Source organism: Phaeodactylum tricornutum, chromosome 7 (genome assembly GCF_000150955.2).
Source record: "Phaeodactylum tricornutum CCAP 1055/1 chromosome 7, whole genome shotgun sequence".
NCBI classification, from domain to species: domain Eukaryota; phylum Bacillariophyta; class Bacillariophyceae; order Surirellales; family Neidiaceae; genus Phaeodactylum; species Phaeodactylum tricornutum.
Genome location: NC_011675.1, coordinates 895,715 through 916,959, shown reverse-complemented (window position 1 = coordinate 916,959; position 21,245 = coordinate 895,715). Strand labels below are relative to the sequence as shown.

The 21,245-nt window shown below is 48.4% G+C and overlaps 9 protein-coding genes across 9 annotated transcripts; 5 read left to right on the top strand and 4 right to left on the bottom strand.

The window, feature by feature from the left end:
* Window positions 1-142: 142 nt before the first annotated feature.
* On the bottom strand, window positions 143-1,996 carry PHATRDRAFT_45681 (predicted protein; the record flags this gene model as incomplete). Its single annotated transcript, XM_002179708.1, has 1 exon — window positions 143-1,996. Exon 1 carries the CDS (start codon window positions 1,916-1,918, stop codon window positions 143-145), a length of 1,776 nt encoding a protein of 591 aa, XP_002179744.1. The 5' UTR covers window positions 1,919-1,996.
* Window positions 1,997-2,430: 434 nt separating this feature from the next.
* PHATRDRAFT_45680 (predicted protein) lies at window positions 2,431-6,247 on the top strand (the record flags this gene model as incomplete). The annotated part of the gene is made up of 3 exons (XM_002179903.1): window positions 2,431-2,728; window positions 2,756-5,327; window positions 5,395-6,247. 3 exons carry the CDS (start codon window positions 2,431-2,433, stop codon window positions 6,245-6,247), a joined length of 3,723 nt encoding a protein of 1,240 aa, XP_002179939.1.
* A 7-nt stretch (window positions 6,248-6,254) lies between these two features.
* PHATRDRAFT_45679 (predicted protein) lies at window positions 6,255-8,825 on the bottom strand. The gene is made up of 5 exons (XM_002179707.1): window positions 7,493-8,825; window positions 7,115-7,412; window positions 6,891-7,031; window positions 6,664-6,813; window positions 6,255-6,587 (listed from the first exon to the last, which is right to left on the bottom strand). Exons 1-5 carry the CDS (start codon window positions 8,729-8,731, stop codon window positions 6,367-6,369), a joined length of 2,049 nt encoding a protein of 682 aa, XP_002179743.1. The 5' UTR covers window positions 8,732-8,825; the 3' UTR covers window positions 6,255-6,366.
* A 741-nt stretch (window positions 8,826-9,566) lies between these two features.
* Window positions 9,567-11,249, top strand: PHATRDRAFT_45678 (predicted protein). Its single transcript, XM_002179902.1, has 2 exons — window positions 9,567-10,130; window positions 10,237-11,249. The coding sequence occupies exons 1-2, from the start codon at window positions 9,762-9,764 to the stop codon at window positions 10,963-10,965; spliced, it is 1,098 nt and encodes a 365-aa protein (XP_002179938.1). The 5' UTR covers window positions 9,567-9,761; the 3' UTR covers window positions 10,966-11,249.
* Window positions 11,250-11,652: 403 nt separating this feature from the next.
* Window positions 11,653-13,870, top strand: PHATRDRAFT_45677 (predicted protein). Its single transcript, XM_002179901.1, has 3 exons — window positions 11,653-12,663; window positions 12,735-12,988; window positions 13,058-13,870. Exons 1-3 carry the CDS (start codon window positions 11,763-11,765, stop codon window positions 13,349-13,351), a joined length of 1,449 nt encoding a protein of 482 aa, XP_002179937.1. The 5' UTR covers window positions 11,653-11,762; the 3' UTR covers window positions 13,352-13,870.
* Window positions 13,871-14,158: 288 nt separating this feature from the next.
* PHATRDRAFT_45676 (predicted protein) lies at window positions 14,159-15,155 on the top strand (the record flags this gene model as incomplete). Its single annotated transcript, XM_002179900.1, has 2 exons — window positions 14,159-14,536; window positions 14,607-15,155. 2 exons carry the CDS (start codon window positions 14,159-14,161, stop codon window positions 15,153-15,155), a joined length of 927 nt encoding a protein of 308 aa, XP_002179936.1.
* Window positions 15,156-15,288: 133 nt separating this feature from the next.
* On the bottom strand, window positions 15,289-16,162 carry PHATRDRAFT_12043 (predicted protein; the record flags this gene model as incomplete). Its single annotated transcript, XM_002179706.1, has 2 exons — window positions 15,289-15,999; window positions 16,091-16,162. Coding segments are annotated over 2 exons (783 nt in total), but the record flags the coding sequence as incomplete, so codon positions are not given.
* A 1,328-nt stretch (window positions 16,163-17,490) lies between these two features.
* PHATRDRAFT_12188 (predicted protein) lies at window positions 17,491-17,793 on the top strand (the record flags this gene model as incomplete). Its single annotated transcript, XM_002179899.1, has 1 exon — window positions 17,491-17,793. The coding sequence occupies one exon, from the start codon at window positions 17,491-17,493 to the stop codon at window positions 17,791-17,793; it is 303 nt and encodes a 100-aa protein (XP_002179935.1).
* Window positions 17,794-17,817: 24 nt separating this feature from the next.
* On the bottom strand, window positions 17,818-20,979 carry PHATRDRAFT_45673 (beta-galactosidase). Its single transcript, XM_002179705.1, has 2 exons — window positions 19,542-20,979; window positions 17,818-19,448 (listed from the first exon to the last, which is right to left on the bottom strand). Exons 1-2 carry the CDS (start codon window positions 20,863-20,865, stop codon window positions 17,917-17,919), a joined length of 2,856 nt encoding a protein of 951 aa, XP_002179741.1. The 5' UTR covers window positions 20,866-20,979; the 3' UTR covers window positions 17,818-17,916.
* Window positions 20,980-21,245: the final 266 nt, after the last annotated feature.

Genomic DNA, 21,245 nt, shown 5'->3' with positions numbered 1-21,245 from the left:
ATTTGTGCTGACCCGCCTTGCAGCATTCCGTATTCACAGTCGAAGGATTTTGATTGTAAATATGCAAAAGTCTAAATGGATGCCATACATTGTAAACTGTGAATTTGTGCCACCTATCATTTGAAAATGGATCAAGGTTTCTCTAGGACATCTCTACTTTTTCTAGCTTGACTCGTTTTTTTTCTTCCTTGTGAATTTTCCTTTTTTGTTTCCTGACAGCGGCTCGTTCTTGGTAGTTAGGTTTCAGCTTGGCGGCTTCCATAATTTTGTCGCGAATGTTCGCGCACCTCTCTGCTGATTTCGCACCGTTTTTCCAACTCTTCGCTAGGTAGGTTTTTCGCTGAGTTGGATCATACTCACTTTGCTTTTGCATGACTACAACGCGACGACCCAACTCAGCCGACAAAGGCTGATAACAAATGTGTACGGTTTTTAAGCATTCGTGGCGTGGTAAATCACTTTCCGGCTCAAAATCTCGAAAAGAAGGAATCACGTACACAAGTCGTCCACCTAGAACAAGCGTCCGGGCAGCCACGTCCAGCAAATCTACCATTACATCGGAAACGACGTAGGGCTTTGTCTGGGCAATGTGATTGTGTCGGTTTGACTCCAGCACTGGTCGAGGTTGATCCAATCTAGAACCGCTCTTCCGCGCCCCAGCCCGGATCCCGTATGGTGGATCCGTCACAATGGCGTTGTACATGGGTATGTGTGTACGTCGAAAGTGACGTTGGTAGATGGCGTTGTCGGATCGGATCAGTTCTGGGCGCGGTAGATCAAATTGACGAAAATTGCTCACCACGTTGGAATTTTCACCTTTACCCCGCAATACGCGAATGTCAATGTCAGTACCAACACAGTATGCTCCACGGGCGGCGCAACTGACCAAGATTGAACCCGTTCCAACAAATGGATCCAATACAACGGAAGACTGGCCTACACCAGCCAAATTGGCCATGACGAAGGATAGCTCAGCATCCATACTGGTTGGTCCTAAATAGGCCCGTGATTTCAAACTGAATCGACTCACATCGCCGCGGTGTTTCGTTTGTCGTGTGCCGCCCAGTGCGCGTCCAAAGTAGCAGCAAGACACCGAATCGTTTGGCTTATACCGAGTCCGTGGTGGATTCGTACCGGATGCAGCACTATCGATGCTTCCTCCCGGCAGTGGACTCCCGTGGTCGTCCAGTTCGGTCTCCCGAATCAGTACGTATTCATCGGTCGGATCATTCATTTGCACTGGCCCGGGCAAGGCCAGAAATTGGAACCGCGACCTCATGGCTTCTTGCACCTCTCGGCTATACGTGCAGCCTAGCGTATGCACGGTAAGTTTCCAACTACGACCATGGTCCCGTACAAGTTTTTGATAAGAGTGTTGACAATTGGTAGTGGTGAGGGTGCTTGCAGTAGTACTGCCACTGCTTACGTCGGTCCACTGCCGAACCTGCTCGACGCAATCGTCCAAGCTCGGTCCATAGCCCCACAATTCCATGACACTACGCACCAAAACACAGCGAGATAAAATAATGTTCCCAATGGTTTCGGATGAAGTCTGTGATTTTGACGATGTTGCTAGGTTTTTGGCAGAGTCCACTTCGTCGGCAAGCATTTCCAGACGCGGAACACAGGGTGCGTCAAAGGGAAAGGATAGTATACAAAACGGCCGTTGCCGTTTTTCGTTCCGTCGTTGTTGATCTTGCACAGTGTTCTTGTGGTCAACATGACTGCAATTCTCTATCGCAGTACTGTTGGTAGGATGCGGTCCGAGCTGGGGCAACGTCTCGACACGGCAATCCGGACTTCCGTACGTGATACCGTGCAGACGCAAAACCGAGGCCAGTTCGGCCGCTAAAAAGTCCAAATGGCGGACGGCAAACTCGACCAGTACATAATATCGTGAAGGATCCATGGGGATCATGGTTTGGCACAACGGCAAAGGGAATTGTATGCGGTGCCGTATGTCTCTTTTAACCAGGCAGTCGGCAGAAGGCCTCCAATATCACCACACGCCTGCAGGTCGAATGGGTAGTGTGAAAGTGACACTGAACAGAATTCACAGATACATCAGGTTATTCACTGTCATTCATTATTCATTCATCCGTCCGTCGATCCATCGATCGATACCGTTAGGGAATTAGGGAATCCCGCTAAAGAGAGCACACACACCCAGGAAAGTCTTTTGGCACATACATCCAGTGGACTCGAGGGCATATCTGTCCCGATTGAATTGTATGTGAATCCTGTCGTCCAATTCCACTTTCTGTTCGTCAAGTCGTGCAAGCACGCAAGGCCGGGAAAGACTTCAACGAGAATTGGGCTAATAGACGAACAGACAACATAGCAACACAACCCCACCTCGGTTTAGGAAGGGCTTCTCGACACCCCGTCCGTGAAATCCCAAAACCGCATGGCATCCCGCGCTGCGAGAAAATGGACCAAAGCTTGGTTGACGGAACGGGGACCGTACCATCCATCGGGACTGCCGATATACCAACATACTTGTGTTGGAATCAAGAAAAACACCAGCACTGTGGAAAGGATATCCTTTTACAAAACACGGAAAGCGGTGCGACGCAGAAGAGATACATAGCTGCAGTGATTGTTGTCAGCCGCAGCCACAGCCACACAACCTCCGTGTCTTTGTTTCAAACCAAAGGCGTTGTTGATACCAATCCTGCATCGGTCGTCTCCCGACGGCAACACGCGCGTCTCGGGAATATTACGCGTGGTACGTGTGTGTGAGAGCCTACGTCAGACAAATCTATAATGGTCAAGGTGCGACGCATACCAATCCGCTCCCATCGTGGCATCGACGGTGAACGCGGAAAACAACGAGAACAATTCCCACGGCAATCACCCGACGCCCAGGATTCCGCTCTGCGTACCTTACTAGGGTTGCACCGAAAGCCGGAAGATTTATCCTGCTACCCGCTTGTGGGTAGTACTGTTACTTGTTCGCGCGGAGATAATGACGATGTTCCTTTTCCAACGGCGTGTGACGCATTGCGGTTCCGTCTCGAAGCATTGGCACTGTATCATCGTACCCCATTGGAAATTGCAATGCCGGAACACGGATCCCTGTCTTCGTCGACACATCATTGTAAGAGCACCGCCGGAACGGCACAGAGTACCGCACGAGTCCGTGCAATCATGGCCACGTGTCCACAAAACGACTGCGGCTTTTGTGTGGAATCTCGGCCCATTCGCCGACACCGTACCGAATGCCAAGAAATTGTCGATTGGCAGCCGCACACGTGCTCCGGTCCTGGTACGAACATCATTACGACAATTTTCTCCGACCGGAGTAGGCTGGCGGTCGAGGGCTCCGATGGTGGTACAATTACACTTTGGACGGACGTCGACTTTTGGTGTCGTATTGTCCGTACTTGCCCCATTTTATCCGCCGAATGTGGTCGGAACGGTGGTGTTTCCTTGGTACGACTGCAGGCAGTATTCCAAAAACGTTACGGTATGGTGCTGCCACCGTCCACCCGCGAATTTCGTCAAACTTGGAGTCGCGTCCGCGAACAGCGTCATCGTCACAGCATCCAAAACCACGTCCACTCCATAACTGTGAAACCAGCAGACCAACAGCAGCAACAGCCAGACCGGCCGTTAACCGGAACACCTACGCCAACTCCCACGAAAATCACAACTGAAACCTCTTCTACGCCTTTGGCGTCCACAAGGTCCCATTACCACCCCGCTCGGTCACACAAGCGCAAGCGTGTGGCCTCACCGGTGAGCGTTTTGGAATCCTGGATCTCCTCAACGACGACCCTATCAATACGGACACTGCCACCGAACAAGCTACGACGCCAATGGCATTCTTTCTCGTCCACATTGCAGCGCGCCGTCTCACCGGGTGGTCTATGGCAAGTATTTGCCAAATCGCCGGCCACCGCATCAAAGGTAGCCGTTCCCGCAGCACATGCTGGGGGCGGTCCATCTAGCTCAGTTTCGAAGGAGACCCACACGCGATCGAACCTTAATACGATGCCAGAGTCAATGGGAGTGGCGCAGAAGCCGACGAGGCCTACTAAAGAGAACACTTCTACCTCCGAAAGTCACGGCATGATGGGAGCAGAATTCCAACGATCTCTCGAAAACAGCGCGGAGCTGGATACAAAGGGTTCGGCTGAAATCTCTAGCGACTCGACAACTCCAAAAGACTCACTCAAAAATAGCCAACGTGAAAGTGGGGGAAAGATGCGACGGACAAATAGCCGTCGAAACAGTGATCGAGTTGCCGGTGGGTCATTGCGTATTGCACATGAATTACCCTCGTCCACAAGCAGTACATCAGGACGCTCCACCAAGGATGTACCGGAGTATGTCGACCTCGAATCAGCACATATCAATGAAGCGAAACTCACATCAAAAAGTTGTTCTACGAATGGACAAAAAGGAAGGACTCGGCATACCGCGGCAGCTGGGCGTACCGCTCATCTGCGAAATAGCCACCGACGATCCCGATCGGAGCACTCTGGTGGAAAGACAAAGCACCAATATTCACCTGAAGAGGATCAAGCCGTAGCTACTGGTGATACTCATCCTCGTCGAGTTAGCCTACGACGAACTGCTCGCACACGTCTAGAAGACTGTGTCCCTGTTTTAAAGAATGTTTCAGATACAATTACGATGGATAGTCCGATCAACGAAATCTCCCAGCCAAAGCGTCGGCATCGAACAAAACAGTGTATTACTGTCCCACCATTTTGCCACAAAACGCGTGTTGGGCAGTCGCTAACGAAACCGAATGACACAGGTGAAGCGCTTACGATACCAACGTTTGAAGATGTTAAGTTGATTCTGATGAAGGCCGGATATACATTCGCTTCGAAATTTTTCGCTCGACCGACGAGCTGCGGCCGACAGCGAGTGTACGGCCTTGAATGGTTCGATAGCGAAATGGCTTTCCGTAAGCACCTTTGTGCCTTCGGCGTGGGCGGGGATTGTAATAAATGGGACAAATGGGAAAAGGCACTGGTGGAGAGATGGGTCCGGTATGACATTGTGGATGTTAGCTGTTTTTCTCGAGAGTTGAACACATACGACCTTATCACACCCCACCGAGCAATGCAGTTACTGTATCGCCTTGGTTGTTGCTTGCGTTGCTTCAACCCTCAAGATTTGTACGTTCTCCCTGAGGTGAAAAAGGGTCAGGAAATACTTGGTATAAATTCATTTTACAACGAAAATGATCTGTGCGTCCACCTGGCTCGTTTTGGATTGCCTCGTTCTGAAAAAACAAAGCTGATGGACAGCCGTGATATCTTGAGCTTACAGCTTTTTCTTTCGGAACCTGGTGATCTACTCGACACTTTGTAAGTTTGATTACATTTTCCACGTACAATAAAATTTGATTCTTCATTTCTCACCATTTATTTGCAGCGAGAGAATGGAACAAGTTTCTGTGGACTACGCTACCGCCGCACACAGGAACGCAGCATGCTTTGATAGACAAAGTACTGGAGGAGTTCAACACGACGGAACTTCATCCCTTCCCACTTCCAGTCGAAAATACGCTTCTGTGCACCCGCAAATCAAAGAAACAACGCCTTTCTATGTTGTCCCAATGAAAAAACGCACTACTGCTCTGGGTTCGTTGCTTTTCCGAGAATATGACGCACTCGTGGCATTGAAGCAGTGCGAGGGTGTCAATTTTGGTGAAAGCTGGCTTTCTGCAGTTGCCGCGATTGAGACGAAGTGTGACGAGATTGAGCAGCATTACAATTTCGAGTCCATGAAGAAAGCTGTCATTTCAGCAGAGTCCAAAGAGTGGCAAAAGTTTGAAAGAGAAATGGGTGCTAAAGAAGACCAAGAACGATATGTGCGAAAGGAAGATGAGGGGATAGAAAACAGCGTCTTCGGTCGACGCATGGTGTCCGGTCAAACGACAAAGGCAACTGAGCCCGAAAGCATCTCGTTTCTTGGAAAGGCCGTTCAGCAGTCTATGCTGTTTGAGAAAAGGCAGGAACGGTCACCTCGCAAACGTGCGGCGGGCTTTGTACTGCCCGGAGAGCGGATAAACAGGACGGATCAGCTTGTACCAGGCTTCCGCAAGCTGGATCTATACGATACCTGCCTCACCTTCGACAATGACAGCAATGCCAATTCGTGCAACTGCACAGGTCGGACGTTAAAAACTATGGCAAGAAAAGAGGCTTCATATATTGCTTTGCGTGAAATCAAGGCTGCCATATCCTTTCTTATTGACTATGATGACGCTCAGTCAAAAGTTTAGATCCATGATAAACAAAGGAAACTTGGATTTTGTCATTATAAAATGAAACGTTATTTATGAATATCGAATACTCGTTGATCCGCAAAGTAGACCCTACACCGTTCGAAAGGAATAATCGTCTAGACATCTTCAACGCATGAGTCACAGCAAGGAGTTGTCGGGCAGATTGAACAGTCCGCAATCAAACGCTCGAGGCTAGAGAAGGTCAAAGCGCATACCCCGGCAGGGATCTGTACGGTGAAGTCGTTCTCCCAAAGTTCAAGAAATTCGAGACCGCCTAAGTTTGCCCACGAATCAGGAACGCCTCCAGTCATTTGGTTTCTGTAGATAAAGAATTGAGCTAAATTCGGGAAGAAAGTCGGTAAGTTTTGAGGTCGGGCGTAGCACGTTTCTCGATTCTCTCTAACAATACTTACAAAAATCATTACCCAAATTGCCTAGTTGAGGGGGCAGTGTGCCTGTAAAAGCGCACTCGGTCAAGGATAAGCTCCGTAGATTAGAGAAAGATCCAAACTGGATAGGGATAGTTCCACCTAATCCAGGATTCTGGTCAACCCAAATTACCACTGATAATGAAAGGAGGGTGTTGTAAGTGACGGATGTGGTTCTTGATGCTGATCAAACAAATAAGAATGCGACTTACGGGCGTTTCTCATGTTCACAAGCGTATCGATAGTGCCTTCAATAAAGCTGTCTCGAGCGAAGAGCTGCTCCAACGCGGGAAGGTTGCCAATGGAGGAGGGCAAGGACGAATTGAAGGCATTGGATTCAATTTCCATATAAGCTGCGGATCATACAAACAAAATCATGAGGTTGGATCAGATTTTAAAAAAAACGTAATTCTCCACACAATGCATTTAAACTTACTCCAACGTGTCTGATCAGGTTGAAACGCGGCAGCGTTCAAGGCACCACGGTACAAAGTAGAAGCACAGTTAAAGATTTCAAGATTCTTGAGAAGACCGATCTCTGTCGGAATGCCTTCGTTATTGATCATGTTGGTCCGGTCGAATCGAAGATCCGTAAGGAGCGACAAGCTACCGAGAACCGTGTTGAAGTTGTTACCCTCCGCAAAAAAGAAGTTGAGACCCACATCAAAAACAACAAGTGAACGGCTTAGCAGTGTAAGCTCAGGGGGGAATTCGCCGGTCAAGCGGTTGCTGAACTGTGAATCAAAAATTAGAAACGAAAGGATGAGTTGATGCGTAGAATCACACTTTGATACAGAGCACTCCATATACATACCAAATCAAGAAGGTTGACAGAGTTGGTACTATCACATCCGATTCCCTTCCATTCACATTCGTTCGTATTGGTAGCCCATCCCGATACATTTTGCCAGTTGAGAATGACATTTTCTCCAAACGCCTGGTCTGTAAACTGGGTACGGACACCGTTGGTTGCGAAGAAGATGCATCCGAGGGAATAGCGTTGGATGATACGCTGGTCACTCAATCCGTCCGTATTGGAGCCCTCCAGCCAAGCCAGTGCTTTCGACTGATACGATTCCGGGTTGACAAATTCAGCTCCGTTGGACAAGGCAACCGAGAGGACCACTTGCTCTACGCGAGACGCGGGTGCTGCTGGCGCCGGTGCAACAGCCACCGGCGATGCCGTGGGAGTGGCCACGGGTGCTACCGACGTGGGAGTGGCCACGGGTGCTACCGACGTGGGAGTGGCCACGGGTGCCACCGACGTGGGAGTGGCCGACGGGGTCGTTACCGCGGTAGGGGAAGCGACGGGTGCCGCCGCCACGGTCGGTGCGGCGGTAGGCAATTCCAACGCACCGGCAGGAGCGGAAACGGGAGCAGCGGTGGGAGCAATCGCGCCGGCACTCGTGGGAGAGGTCACGCCCGCGGGTGCAGCGGTATTGACGGGAATTCCCGCAATCGGAGGTGCGTTGGGGTTACTGGGAACGGGTGCGGGAGTGGGTGCTAGCGTGGGTGCCACGGTGGGAGGCATAACGGGAGCTGCGGTAGGGGTGACGACCTCGGAGGTCGGTAACGGTAGCCCACCAATCGGAGGTGCGTTCGGTCCGGTGGGCGCTGGAATAGGAGCAGGCACGGAAGGCGGGATGGGGCTAGCAACGGGAGCAGGCGACGGAGGTGCAGTGGCAACGCTCAAGCTGGTACCCGGATTCGCGTCTACCTGCAACAATCGCTCCCAAAACTGAAGGTCGTCTTTGTTGACCTTCAAGGTTCGCTTTGCTTGCACGTCTTCCGGGTAAAAGTTTCCGGCTTTGACATCCACCAGTCTACGATTACGATCGTAGTCAGCGCGGACCGTAACCCCTTCGATCTCATCGATACGCTGGCTTTCAATAATGCGGCTCTGACGAATCGCTCCACGGGGATCACCAGCAATCTTATCCTGTTCTGCCTTTTGCTTCAGTCTACGGCGTCGAGCTTCGACTTCGGTAGGGACCGCAGCACTTGTTCCTGCCAAAAGGAGGGAACAAACAAGAAGCGACACCACCAAGCGCATGTTGAAAGTGGATCGGGTGATGATAAATGAAAGGACTTCGTTGTGTCTACAATAAGAGTAACCAATTCGATTGGAGGCCTCGTGACTTTTTGCCGGACTACTCGCCGCACCCCGGGAACGTTCAAACACGCCAACGCACCGAAAAAGTGATGGCGGGCCCGAATCGCCAATACCGGATCGCTAAATTGCTAAATGTAATTATCAGGGCAGTAGAAGATCATTGAGATTTTTAAGATGTTGGTCTAGATTATTTAGCTATATGTCTCGCTTAAGAAACATATGTAACTTTAATAAATTCTCAATTTTTCACAAGAAACCATCTGTTGGAACACTCCTTCCATGGAGGCAATTTCGGATACCATGACCGCGCGTGCAATGTATCGGTTCAACCGAACAAAAGAACTTCGGTACAAATTGTATAAGGTAACGTATATACTTTAAATTTCGCGCCTATAGAGCTTTAAACATCGTTAAAATATATCTTGGCTGGCGTGGATTTTTTCAGTTTGAAGCTGTATGTGAAAATGCCGTGTGCCAACGTTCTCGCGAGTTGCTTTTGCGTAATTAATTGACGCGGGATTCCAAAGGGAGCCGAGCTGGCTCATTGGTCGATGACCGCTCCAAGCTCGCTCCCAAAGGGTTTGATAATTAACAGTCTTTTACCCGCGCAGGTTTGTCAGGCGCCGACGCCAATGTGTGGAACGAATACTCGTTGCGCTCTATATTACCAAGGCAACCAAGGTGATTGTGCCTTGTCCCACACAGGCGTGCGAACCCGATACGACTAACGGGTCGGTCCACCAAGGACTCATCGGTCACTGTCACTTGGTGTGGTAGAACTCGGAATCGGATTAGGTGCAAGTTTAGAAGCTGGCCCGAGTCCACGAAGACGCGAATCCCGTGGACCATTTCTGTCGAACACTGTCCGGACCTTTTTTGGATCGAGACATCGTTCTCGTTGGGTGGTGAGGTAGACCTCTCCAGTCTCGGTTCGCGTACTCTGGATCGTGTTCACACACAACCTACCAAGATGCCGTTCGGACGTCAACGTTTCGGCAGAAGAGCGGTCGTCATGCTGCCGTTTTGGGTCGCGCAAGCGTGGGCGTGGGGAGGCAGTAACAGCGGCAGCGACTCGAGCACCACTAGCTCTGTGTTTGGCAATAGTTTAGGACGCGACTGGCTGTCGGACTCCAAAGGCATATCCATCAAGCTAGAAGGATGTCTTTGGGGTTACGTGGAAGACAACGAGAGCGCCTACTGCATGGAAGACTCTAGTGAAGACGGCACAACGTATTGGTATCAAATGGCAAACTGCCGGCGAGCACAAGCAGTTTTTTCGGTATACGCCAATCCCTCGTCCAGCAATGCCGCATGCAACGCTGGGAATTTCAAAGAATCCGTAAGTCGGCCGGTACTTCTGTGGAGAGCCTATCGTTGGACTGCTGCGCATTGCGTAACGGTACACACGATGCTGACTTTACATGCTATCTTTTTTTATCTCGCAGTTTGTTACTAAAAGTGGGCTCTCCGAATTCATATACTATTTGAAAAGCTACGACAGTAACAATCCTTTCGGAAGCGCCAATGACGACAATGGAGATGGATCATACTCTGACGACAACAATCTGCCCATGTGCGCCCAGGTCAACGGAAACTACGTCGGTGTTGGATGCGCAAGCGACGGAACCTTTTCTCTACAAATCTTTAGTGACCAGCATTGCCTCGTCCCGACCGGCTCGACGTACGACAATCTCAAGAGCGTAAATAGGAAACTCAAGAACTACAGAAACTGTGCCAGTGCCTATTCATACGGTGATGATTCGGAAAGCTCGCTCGTATACAATCTGGTATCCAATGCGGAGAGTTGCTCTTCTTTGGACAGTAGTCTATGTATGGATAATTCTGCAATGGCAGATCGACGCTCCTACAGCAAAGGCCGGGTTTCGCGGAACCGAGGATTCAGCCAAAGCCAGAGCTGGCTCACCAAAGCCAAGTATGTTGCTGGAGGAATTTTGTTGTTGGCTGCCTTTGTCATGTTTACCGGTATTCTGTTTACCAACCGCCGGCGAAGACGAGCTTTGATGCAGCGAAAATATAGACAGTCTCGGCGTGGTGGGGAAGATCGAAGCCGCCGGAGCAGCAAGAGCGGTCGCTCGAAGAGCAAGGGACGCAGCGTATCGCGGTCCAAGTCTGCCCGAAGGGAAAAGGGAGACCCTGTAGGTGTTTTTACCTAGACGTTGTCGCTTCCATTGATCGGTCGGTCAAGTCTCTCCGCCAAAACCACTTCCATGTATTCTATCTGGGATTTTCGCAAGTATTCGAAAGGTCTCGCTTTCCGTTGTCTCGGAGAATGCGGTGCTTTTTGCTGCATGGGTTAATGCAATTCGGGAGAATTCTACTGGGCGCGTCAACAGGTTACAATTGCCATGGCTTCCCATAGAACCCTGTTTTTAAACAGTGTAGACTAGTATCGGTCTTCAAACCTAGCTTTACTTAGTAGAGAATTTCTGGACTTTCACAAGGACGTTGTTTTCTGTGCTTGTCATTTATAGAATACCAATGCCTCCAGCTCCTTGTACACTGCCGATCTTTCTAGTCCTTGGTCTAAGGAAACAGTGAAGGATACAATGCTTGGAAGCATGCCGCAGAAGCTTGGCGAAGTGCTTGTTTCTGATTCGTGTCAATTAGCTATCCTTACGTCCAAGCTACATACAGTCAAACAACATTCGCAACGGGCATGAAACATTCGTGAACGGGATTGATTTTTCGAAATGACGTATGAGGGTGATTCTGGAGACAAAAATATAAGTTACCTTGCGTGACCCGATTTTTACACTATCGAACAATTCGACACGTGCCTGACTGGAAAAAAGACAACGACGCTCACTTTTCGGATGCGAATTCCTTCACAGTCAGTCGGCTCCGCATATTGTTCCCCTTTCCTTGCATTCTTTGCCAAGAAATAAACGTAAACGAGTTCCCTCAGATTCCAGATTGACTTTAGGCATGTATATATAAGAGGCTAGCAAGTATGAAGACGCAGGACATCAGCCATAGATCAAGAAAACCGCCCGCCGGCCTAGATCCAATAGACAAAGCCGCTCGACCACAGGCTACGACGGCACCACTGGCAGGTCGAAAACATCGAAAGGGCAACCGCTATCGGCACCATTGCGGCGCATCGAGATGGATACTCTTAATGACCGGAATGAGTGTTTGTTATACTATTCTTGCAGCGGTGGGGTCTCCAGTCAGGCTTTCTTCGTTTTTGCTCAGTATGCTGCCTCGGCTCGTCAGTCCTGAACGCAAAGTGCCTCGAGTAGTGCGCTTGTCAAACAACGATAACGACAGCGACCACCGCATTTTTCTAAAGAAATTCAACCCCAAAGAAAAAATTGCAAATTCTGTACGATACATAAAGAGGCCCATGGCAAATAGCGATGACTTGTTACGGCTCAAAGACTCGGATGAGTTTGAGCACGGGATGGCCGACCGTTTTGAGACATCAAAGTGCAAGGCTCAATACGACTGGCAAAAAACTTCTTTTGTGAACTGCAACACAGTTCACGAAATTGATATGGTAAAGCCAATTTCGCTGGATATGAAGATTGGCGAAGCTCGCCATGTGGGTAATGGCTTCTGGCGCGACGTATGGTCTATTCCAGAGGAGATTACCAATCAGTATCGCGTTCTCAAAACAATTCGCCTAGAGCATGAGATGACTCCCCGAAATTTTGAGCGGCACCGTCGAGATGCCATGGCTATGGAACGTCTATCATCGTCTCCATTAGTGGTGGATATCTACGCCTTCTGCGGAAATTCAGGAGTTTTTGAGTTTGCAGACGGCGGCGATCTTTCGGATACTCTATGGCCAAAGCAACAAGCGAAGAGGGTAACCAATAGTCTCAGCAAAAAGAAGAAGCTACGAATTGGTAAGCATTGCTCTACTCTTGAAGCAAACCTCTTGGGTCCTGCGCTTATTGTGTTGCTCTTTGCACTTCAGCTACACAAATTACGTCAGCTCTTGCTGCTGTGCACAATTTCGATAGGGAAGGAAGAGCATCAGTGGCACACGCAGACATCTCACTGAATCAATTTATAAAAATCAATGGAAGATTTAAGCTCAATGATTTTAATCGAGCGCGATTCCTCAGATGGAATTTAAAACATGACCGAATGTGCACTTTTCACGTTGGGAATAACCCTGGCAAGAACCGATCGCCCGAAGAGTACAGATACGAAGGACAAACCGAAAAGGTATGCATGGTATAAAAAATGGATGCTATGGATTTCTCAAACCCTTTCCCATCTAACTTTGCCGATCAGATTGATGTTTATTCACTCGGCAACTTGCTGTACAGTTTGCTACAGGACGAAATGCCCTTTCATGGAATTGATGATGACGAAACACAGGAACTAGTAAAGAAAGGGGAGAGGCCCAGCGTCTATGCTGATTTGTGGAATAGTACTGATCCCGTCGATCAAGTTCTAAAACAGACCATGGTAATGTGCCATGAAGAAGAACAAGACAAACGAGCCAGCGCTAGGGAGGTTGAGGCTCTTTTGAAGGATGCACTTCGGATGGTGGATCCACAGTGGAAGGTCACAGATCCTATCTAATTGTATCCTTTCGTTATACTGACATGAAAGTTTTTCAATGCCACAAACTCAAGCAGCTTGCTTTCAGTGAGTCCCGGAGCACAATCCTTTCAATTGTCACATACCTCTCGGGTCAAGTGGACTGCAAATCAGCTTTTGACTCACTTCCTTATCATGGAGCTTCCTCTCAGCGTTTCCAATTCCTTACGGACAGCAGCTAGGCGAGTACATATTTCTTGGGAAATGATGAAATAGAAAACGTCTATTGGATGCGGGAGGACAAGGCTCTTGCCAGTTGGATATGGTCGTTGCTGCACTATAAAGATGACGACGAGGTAATCGGAAACACTTAAAGCATTGCACTGATTTGACAGTGAATACATCTTTTTATGTCAATTCTGCTCACTCATCGCTTTCAAGATATTGGGGACCTTAGTTTTTTCTCTCTCGATAGCTAACTGTAAGTTCCTTCGTCCCACAGTTTTGGGCCGTTTTACGGATCGAACCTGAGGAACAAATTTAACCGTTTCAATTAACAGTATTCTATAGTAGCTTATGGGCCTGGGATACTCCAGGTCACACAGTCAATAAGAAATTGGAACTAATTTAAAGGACCGGGAAAATATCCTGCTTTACTGTTAGCCAAAACACCCCGAGCACTTTTTATTGCTCACCAGCGATCATAATAGCGGCGCGGAATAGCTTCCAATTTTCCCAAGACAAATGTAAATTGCTCTGCAAGGGTTCAACGACGAAGAGACCTCAGAGAGCGATGCCAGCGTGCCAGCGTCCCGGCGTCCCTTGTAGGCGCTACTTGCAAAGAAAGTTATGAGTAATGCGGTCCCATCACCTTTTCGGAGCAGTGTCGCATTTAATATAGCACCCGAGATGCCCGCTGGCGACGATGATGCGACTGCACGACCGCATCAACATACTCGGTTGAGAAGCTGCATTTTCTTTGTTATGGGCATTTTGCTTGCTCTAGTTGTTTTCGATTCAATGAAGGAAAAAAGAATCGAGAGAACAGCAGCCTCATTCTTTACATGGATCGAATCTCACCCTTTCCTTGGCGTGCTGGCTGTGATCTTGGTTTACACGGCGGCAACAATTTGCTTTGTGCCGGGATCCGTTCTAACGATAGGAACTGGATTTGCATTCCGAAGCGCTTTTGATGATTTCGGTAAAGGACTTGCGCTTTCTTCCCTGGTTAGTATCTTCTCCAATTGTCTCGGTATCACATTACTATTGCTCATCAATTTGTTCTTCGTTATGCCAGGCTGTTTTTGTTGGAGCCAGTTGTGGATCGGTCTGCTCGTTTCTTTTAGGGAGATATTTGTTTCGAGAATGGGTAGTACGACTGGCCTCTTCGTATCCTATATTTCGTGCCATTGATAGAGCGCTGGAAAACAATGGGCTAAAAATAATGGTGCTGCTCCGGTTGTCACCGCTCATCCCATACAACGCTCTCGACTACATTAGTGGGGTGACGTCTATCTCGTTATTTTCGTACAGTGTAGCGCTCGTTGGATTACTACCTGGAACGATTACATTTTGCGCCATTGGTGCCACAGCTTCGAGCCTAGCAGAAGGCACCGATCGCAGTGAAAACGGGGGTCTGCGAGTATTCGCATTAGTCTTTGGGTTGATTTTCGCCTTTTTGGGAGCCGGGGTCGCGTCTTTTTACTCTAAAATTGAACTTGATATGATTTTACAGGACGAATCAGAAGGAACGGTACCGATTGTCGCGCCGGATAGTGAGGAAGAACAATACGTTCGCCATGCTGGCCGCTTCAGTGATCATCCTATTGAAGAAGGGATTGTATAATGTGTGAAAGCGTTTACATTGGCAATTGAATCTAAATTACTGTAATCATCTACAATGTACGTTGCACTCTAAAATTTGAATACCGTGAGGAATTGTTGAAAAACAGATGCCTATCTTTTTGTAGCAAAAGCATTCAAAAAGAAATGGCTTGGCCGGCCCAATCATAAAGACCGCCTGAATTGTTTTCGGTCATGGAGTCAATGACATTCATCAACTTTTCCGTTGTAAAGTCAACGGGGAATAGACTTCCATCCTTGACATTAGACTGGAATGGTTTACTCAGGTCCGTATCCGTCGTACCGGGATGCAGTGCAATACACCAGGTTGAACATCGCTTCATTTCCAACGCCATTGTTCGTGTCGCTTGATTTAATGCCGATTTACTCATCCGGTAACTATACCACCCTCCCAAACCGTTGTCCGATATAGAACCCACCCGTGCACTTAGGCTTGCAATGACGGCTACAGCTCGCGTCTCAGTATCGTTGTCACTACTTTTTCGCTTGCGCCGCTGCATCATCAACGGCGACAGTTCTTTTGACAACATAACTGGTCCAATTGTGTTAATAGCCAACGTCTTTTCAAACCAATCTCGTTCAACTTTCGCCAGCGAACGTTCCGGTCCAGGCGTTGTTTTGGCGTCACCCAGAAGCCCCGCTACATTGAGTAGCATGTCGACTCGGCCAAACATTTCTTTTATTTCGGCTCCAGCGCGTTCAATGGACGTTTGATCTTCCAAATCGAGAGAGACAATGCGAATGCGACGGGGATCTTCTAAGGTAGCAATAAATTCTTGTAGCAGCTCAGCTTTTTCCGGAGATCGGCAACACGCCACAATGCTTCCCTGGCCGAAGCATCACGAGAGACAGATTGTGAGCTAAACAGGGAAAAAAGGCAAGATCGAGTCCATTCCACAAATACAAGAGATGTCGCACCCTAGCACGAAGGATCAAAGTCTTCACAAACTGAAGCCCAATTCCCCGCGAGGCACCAGTGACGACGAACACGGCGTGAGGATCATGGTTGCGTCGTTTAGATTCCGCCGACGGTTGCGATGCGACGGAGAAGTCGATATCGGCAAAGACGGGCGTCCCGTGCGTTCCTGGCGGATCAGCCGGTTGAAAGGTAGAGAAAAGACGAGTACCACATCGTTGGGAAGAAAAAGACGCAGTAGACACCGAGGATGTAAAGGATCTAGACAGTGCGGGTTGCAGGATTCGGACGTTTCGAGTGCGCAAGGCAATTGCCACGCATGTACGATGGAGGACGTGGGAAAAAGTCTTCATTGAATGGCTCTCCTTATCGCTTCAACTTTTCTATACCTTGCATTCAGGCCTTATTCTGTAGTGACGGTAAAATTGTTTACTGGAATGTCTCGAGAAACCAGTGTTTTTTCCTTTTCGTAAATGGCCATTTTCGTGATGGATGATCGATTCTAGTAGATGTGACATGACTGTGAGTCAGCCCAGCCATCATTTTTATGTTGATTTTGGACACAATTGGTAAATCCAAATTGGAGGGCAGGGTTTTTTTCGAAAGAGATTGACATTGACAGGGAACGTTCAATGAGAAAAGGAATGTAGAATACGGAGTTTTGTAAAGACATTTTGAGAAGAGCTACGAAGCGCCCTCGCCTTTGACATTTTTCCTCTGGGATCTGTGAATCGCATCGTCTCACAGCAGTCGATGGATGAAAGGCCACATTCGCACCGGCCAGTTGGCTTTTGAAAGACCTGCTTTCTCTTTCGGTACACCGGAGTCAAGCAGATCATTTTAACAACTTCACAAATTGCTTATGACTTTCCAACGAGTATTGTGTCTATCCTGCGTAGTAGCGCTCGCCTCGTCTACGGTTGGTGCGTTCGCCTTCCACGCGCCGCAGCTGTCGAACCCTTCCACGAGTCACTACGATTTTCGAACCGCTTCCACGTGTCTACGTGCAGCGGAAGACGGGACCAGCGAGGCAGCACAAGATAAGAATGAAAAGGGAGCTGCCATCAAAGCAGCTGCTGCCGACGACATTTTGAATTCGCCCGCCTTTCTTAAACGCAAGCTAGACGTCTTGAAAAGTGATATCGACAAAACCGAACAAGATATTGCCGATGCCAAGCAACGATACGACGAAGGCAAGGCGGAATGGGGGGATCAGTTTGACGAATTGGCGCGAGAAGTAAGTTGCGAAGATTCATGATGATTGAGGTCTTTTTGCCTTTTGAAAAAGGAAATACTCATTTCTATTGCATGATGTTTTTGGCAGTACCAACAAATTCAAGACCGAATGAATTCTCAAAGCAAAAACGGTGACGGCATGGCGACGGTGCAAGTCGCGAGACATATGTTAGATGCTTTAGATAACTTTGACCGAGCTTTTGGATCGGTTGAAGCAGAGTCTGATTTTGAAAAGGAAGTGGAGGCGAAATACAAAGCGGCTTACGACCTGATTCTCGAAACGTTCAAAAAACTTGGTGTGGAACAGGTGGAAACTGTTGGAGTCGAATTTGATTATGAATTTCATCAGGCCGTGATGCAGAAGCCATCGGAAGAATATGAGGAGGGCATCGTCTGTGAAGAGTTAGCGAAGGGATTCAAACTTAACGATCAACTAATCCGCGCCGCCATGGTTGTGGTTGCAGTTTAGGAGAATACGACGAGCTTTGAGCGTGTCATAGAGTCAATCCTTTATCTAAATTCCTTACCGAGTAGTTTCTTTAATAAACAAAAGTAGAGTGTACTTTCTTCGCGAGCTAGTAGACGCACTTTCTTATATACACGCAAGTGCAAAGTCCACTTCGTCAGAAAATTTGGACGTTTCGGACTCTTCTATGGAGCTCAGCAGAAGTCTAGCGGCAGAGTGATCCCCACCAAGCATGTCGAACAAGATAAGCTCGTTCAATTGGCCATCCAGGTGAAGAAAGTCGGCAGGCAAAAAGTAGTAGCGCTGAGAGTAGTCGTTCCAAGAATTACCGCGGGTAATGTTCCAGTACCTGCCTAAATCTTTGCCATTTAACCAAAGATGGCCTCTGCCTGACGTCAAATCAAGAAACAAAGAGTGCACTGTAGAGTCGAATTGCGGCGAAGTAAACAAAACCGAGGACCACAAAGGATGAAGGCCTGCTTCAGCTTGAGCAGCATCTTCAAAACTCTCTCTACGAAGACCATGTCTCGCAGCTTTTCGTTCAACAGATAAGCCTGGAAGTGACCACCACATTTGTCTCCCGTCGACGAGACTGATATTTTCCGATAGCAGTGGGGAACCGATGAGAACATTCCCTGTAATGCCTTTCGGCTTTGCTGTGGTGATAGCCCCCCATCGCCCAATTAGATTGTGATAACCTAGCGATTCGCAAAGAATCGCCAGTCGGTGCGTCCCTGCTGCCAACGACTCGATTTCTATGGACAAAACAGTAGGACCTTCAGCATGTTGGTGATTGTTTGCTTCTCCTATGAACGCCCCATCTATGAAGACAGCCAGTGCCGTAGCCTTTTCCGTACCGATGTACAACTTCACCTGAGAAAGGACGACGTCGATCTTCACATCCGTCCCATACCATGCATAGTCACTCGATATAGACGCCTTTGAATTCAAATTTGTTTGCTCGAGAGGCTCGGTACTGACATGAGCATTTTGGTCAGTATCCGCACCCGCAATTGGCTCCGACCAGGATGTGAGGTGGAGGAGCACTGCTGGTTCATAATGCAATGTCCTCCGGAAAGACATCGCTTTAGTTGAAATAGTGGATGAATCGAAAGCTACAATGCCATCGATTACAATTTGCGATGAGTATGGTTTCATTACAAACACCAATGAGTCGTCTGCTTTCGCCCCTGTGAGTCGAGCCATCTCAGTTGTGTTGGCATCGTTTTCCAAAAATATTACTTGTTTCGAATCGTGTGTGTCCAGAACTTGGTAGAGGAACTGTCGTTGATTGTCACCAACAATCCAATCGTCGCCGTCCATTATCTCTACCGAAGCATTTTTGAGCAATGACGTGGGGGCGTGTAGCAAAATTGCTGCGATGTCAGCAATAACCAAATGCAGCGCAAGAAAGTGATCATACTTGGGATGTCGCCGCTGGCCAGATGAGCACAAGAAAGCATCCGTAGCATACGCATTCATAATCCCGGCAGCTGATGAGCGACCGCGGTTGTACCCACCCCACCACATATAATAGTTCAGATGCGTCCCACCGCGTGCAAACCATTGCAAAGCATCAGTGGCCATGGCACGAGATGTGCGACCCCAGAAGTAATCGCTAGGTTTCGAGGGTTGGTCACCCCACAGCTGAAATCCACCTGAAATTGGAGAAAAAATGTTGGAGAACTGATACCGGTAGTTGTGTGATCGACAGCTGTACAAGTGTCTGATGGTAGCAAAAATTAACGTACCTTCATCTTCAGTCCAAATCGCAGGTTGGTCTACCTGTATACGACCCGAATCTCCATATTTTTCTAACCAGTCGATCCCATTGTTTCCATTGAAAGTCGAAATTGTGTTCTCCGCCGAAAGACCGTTACACATTGTCCAGATGACGTTCGGAGCCAATCGTGCCACTAGGTTGCCGCACCAGTCCGCATAGTCCTGGACAGTTGCATTGCGCAACTCAGAATCCATACCGCGAGACGATGCATTTTCCAAAATGTGCCCGTATCGATCAAGTTGGAGAAGATGAGAGTCTTCGTGTTTGTCGTCATTGAACTCATCACGTTCAAGTACAACGTAATTTGCGGCCGCAGAGCCATCAACGCCACTTCCGAGTTCATTTTCAATCTGAGCGATGAGAATCGGTCCTCCCTGATGAGCCCAAAGATTGAAAGAAGACAAATAGGTGATTGTAGCAGCTACGAAACCCTCCATAGCGTCTAACCAGGGCCGATTCAACCTTCTCATACGCATCGTCGAACTTTGCAAAGGGAGCCATTCGGGAATGCCTCCGTAAGTATATTCACCACAAGCGTATGGTCCAATCCGAACATGGATGAAAAGACCTCGATTGGCCGCCGACCGGAGAGCGTCTGCCAATTCCCATTGAGATTCTTTTGGACCTATACTAGATCCGTCCAAGGACCAGTTTAACGGTTCGTCACGAAAGGATTGATGCGCACCCCAAAAAATATATACCGTAATCATATTGAGACCATTGTAGACAGCTTCGTCCAAAGCATGCTCCCAGGTACCGCGAGTCGCGCGTACCGGATGCATGCTACCAGACAAGAGTAAAACACGCTTGTCATTGATACGTATTGCACGTTCATCATACGAAACACTTAGGTTACCATTGTAATTCCAAAACGATGGGAAATATGGTCGATCTCGGCGTACTTGAACGCGGTCAGGATGAAAACATGGTTCGTCTCCGCAGGCCGGAATCTCGTTTTTCAGTTCTGCTGTTGTTGCAGCGTATGTAGTACCCTCTGGAATAATTGAGGAAGTTTTCTTGAAGATACCAGCATTCTTAATTCTTGGCGGAAAACCACTGACGTACAAGATGATGAGTGCTGCGCATGCGAGCAAAATCAAATCTCGTTGGTAACGGCGTTTTTGCAATTCCGAGCAGGGCCGTAATTCTGTTTCATGGAAAGTTGAAGATTTTGGGAGAAAAGAGCCGTATTCGACTTCTTGGTGTGAAAGGCTTTGACGCAGCTCATCGGCTGGGATTGGTCGTCCCCCTTTCAAAGATTGCCGAAACTCGAGGGATGGCATAGTCTTCATGGTGCATGCACGGGCCTATTCGATGACAGAAGCAATAAAGCACAGAAAGACTACACAATATTGATAGGTGTGTCGAGCCACAAATTTCTTCTTTCGAACACAACAGGAAACGAAACAAGGATACTACATTTGAGCAATATTCCATTCCTGACGTTCGAAATCTACATTTCGAGTATTCCGCCTTGACAGCGGAGTTCTTATCCTGACGTCTACGAACCTGCTTTGGCCAATCAAGGCCTTGGACTGATTCCCGCAACAAACGCAATCCGTGACTGCTTCTGGAGACCCTTTTCGAGGGGAACACTATGCACACTCAAGAAACCATACCACCGGTTATCACATTCGCGGACCTAACAGTAAAATTCCGAACATAGCTCGTT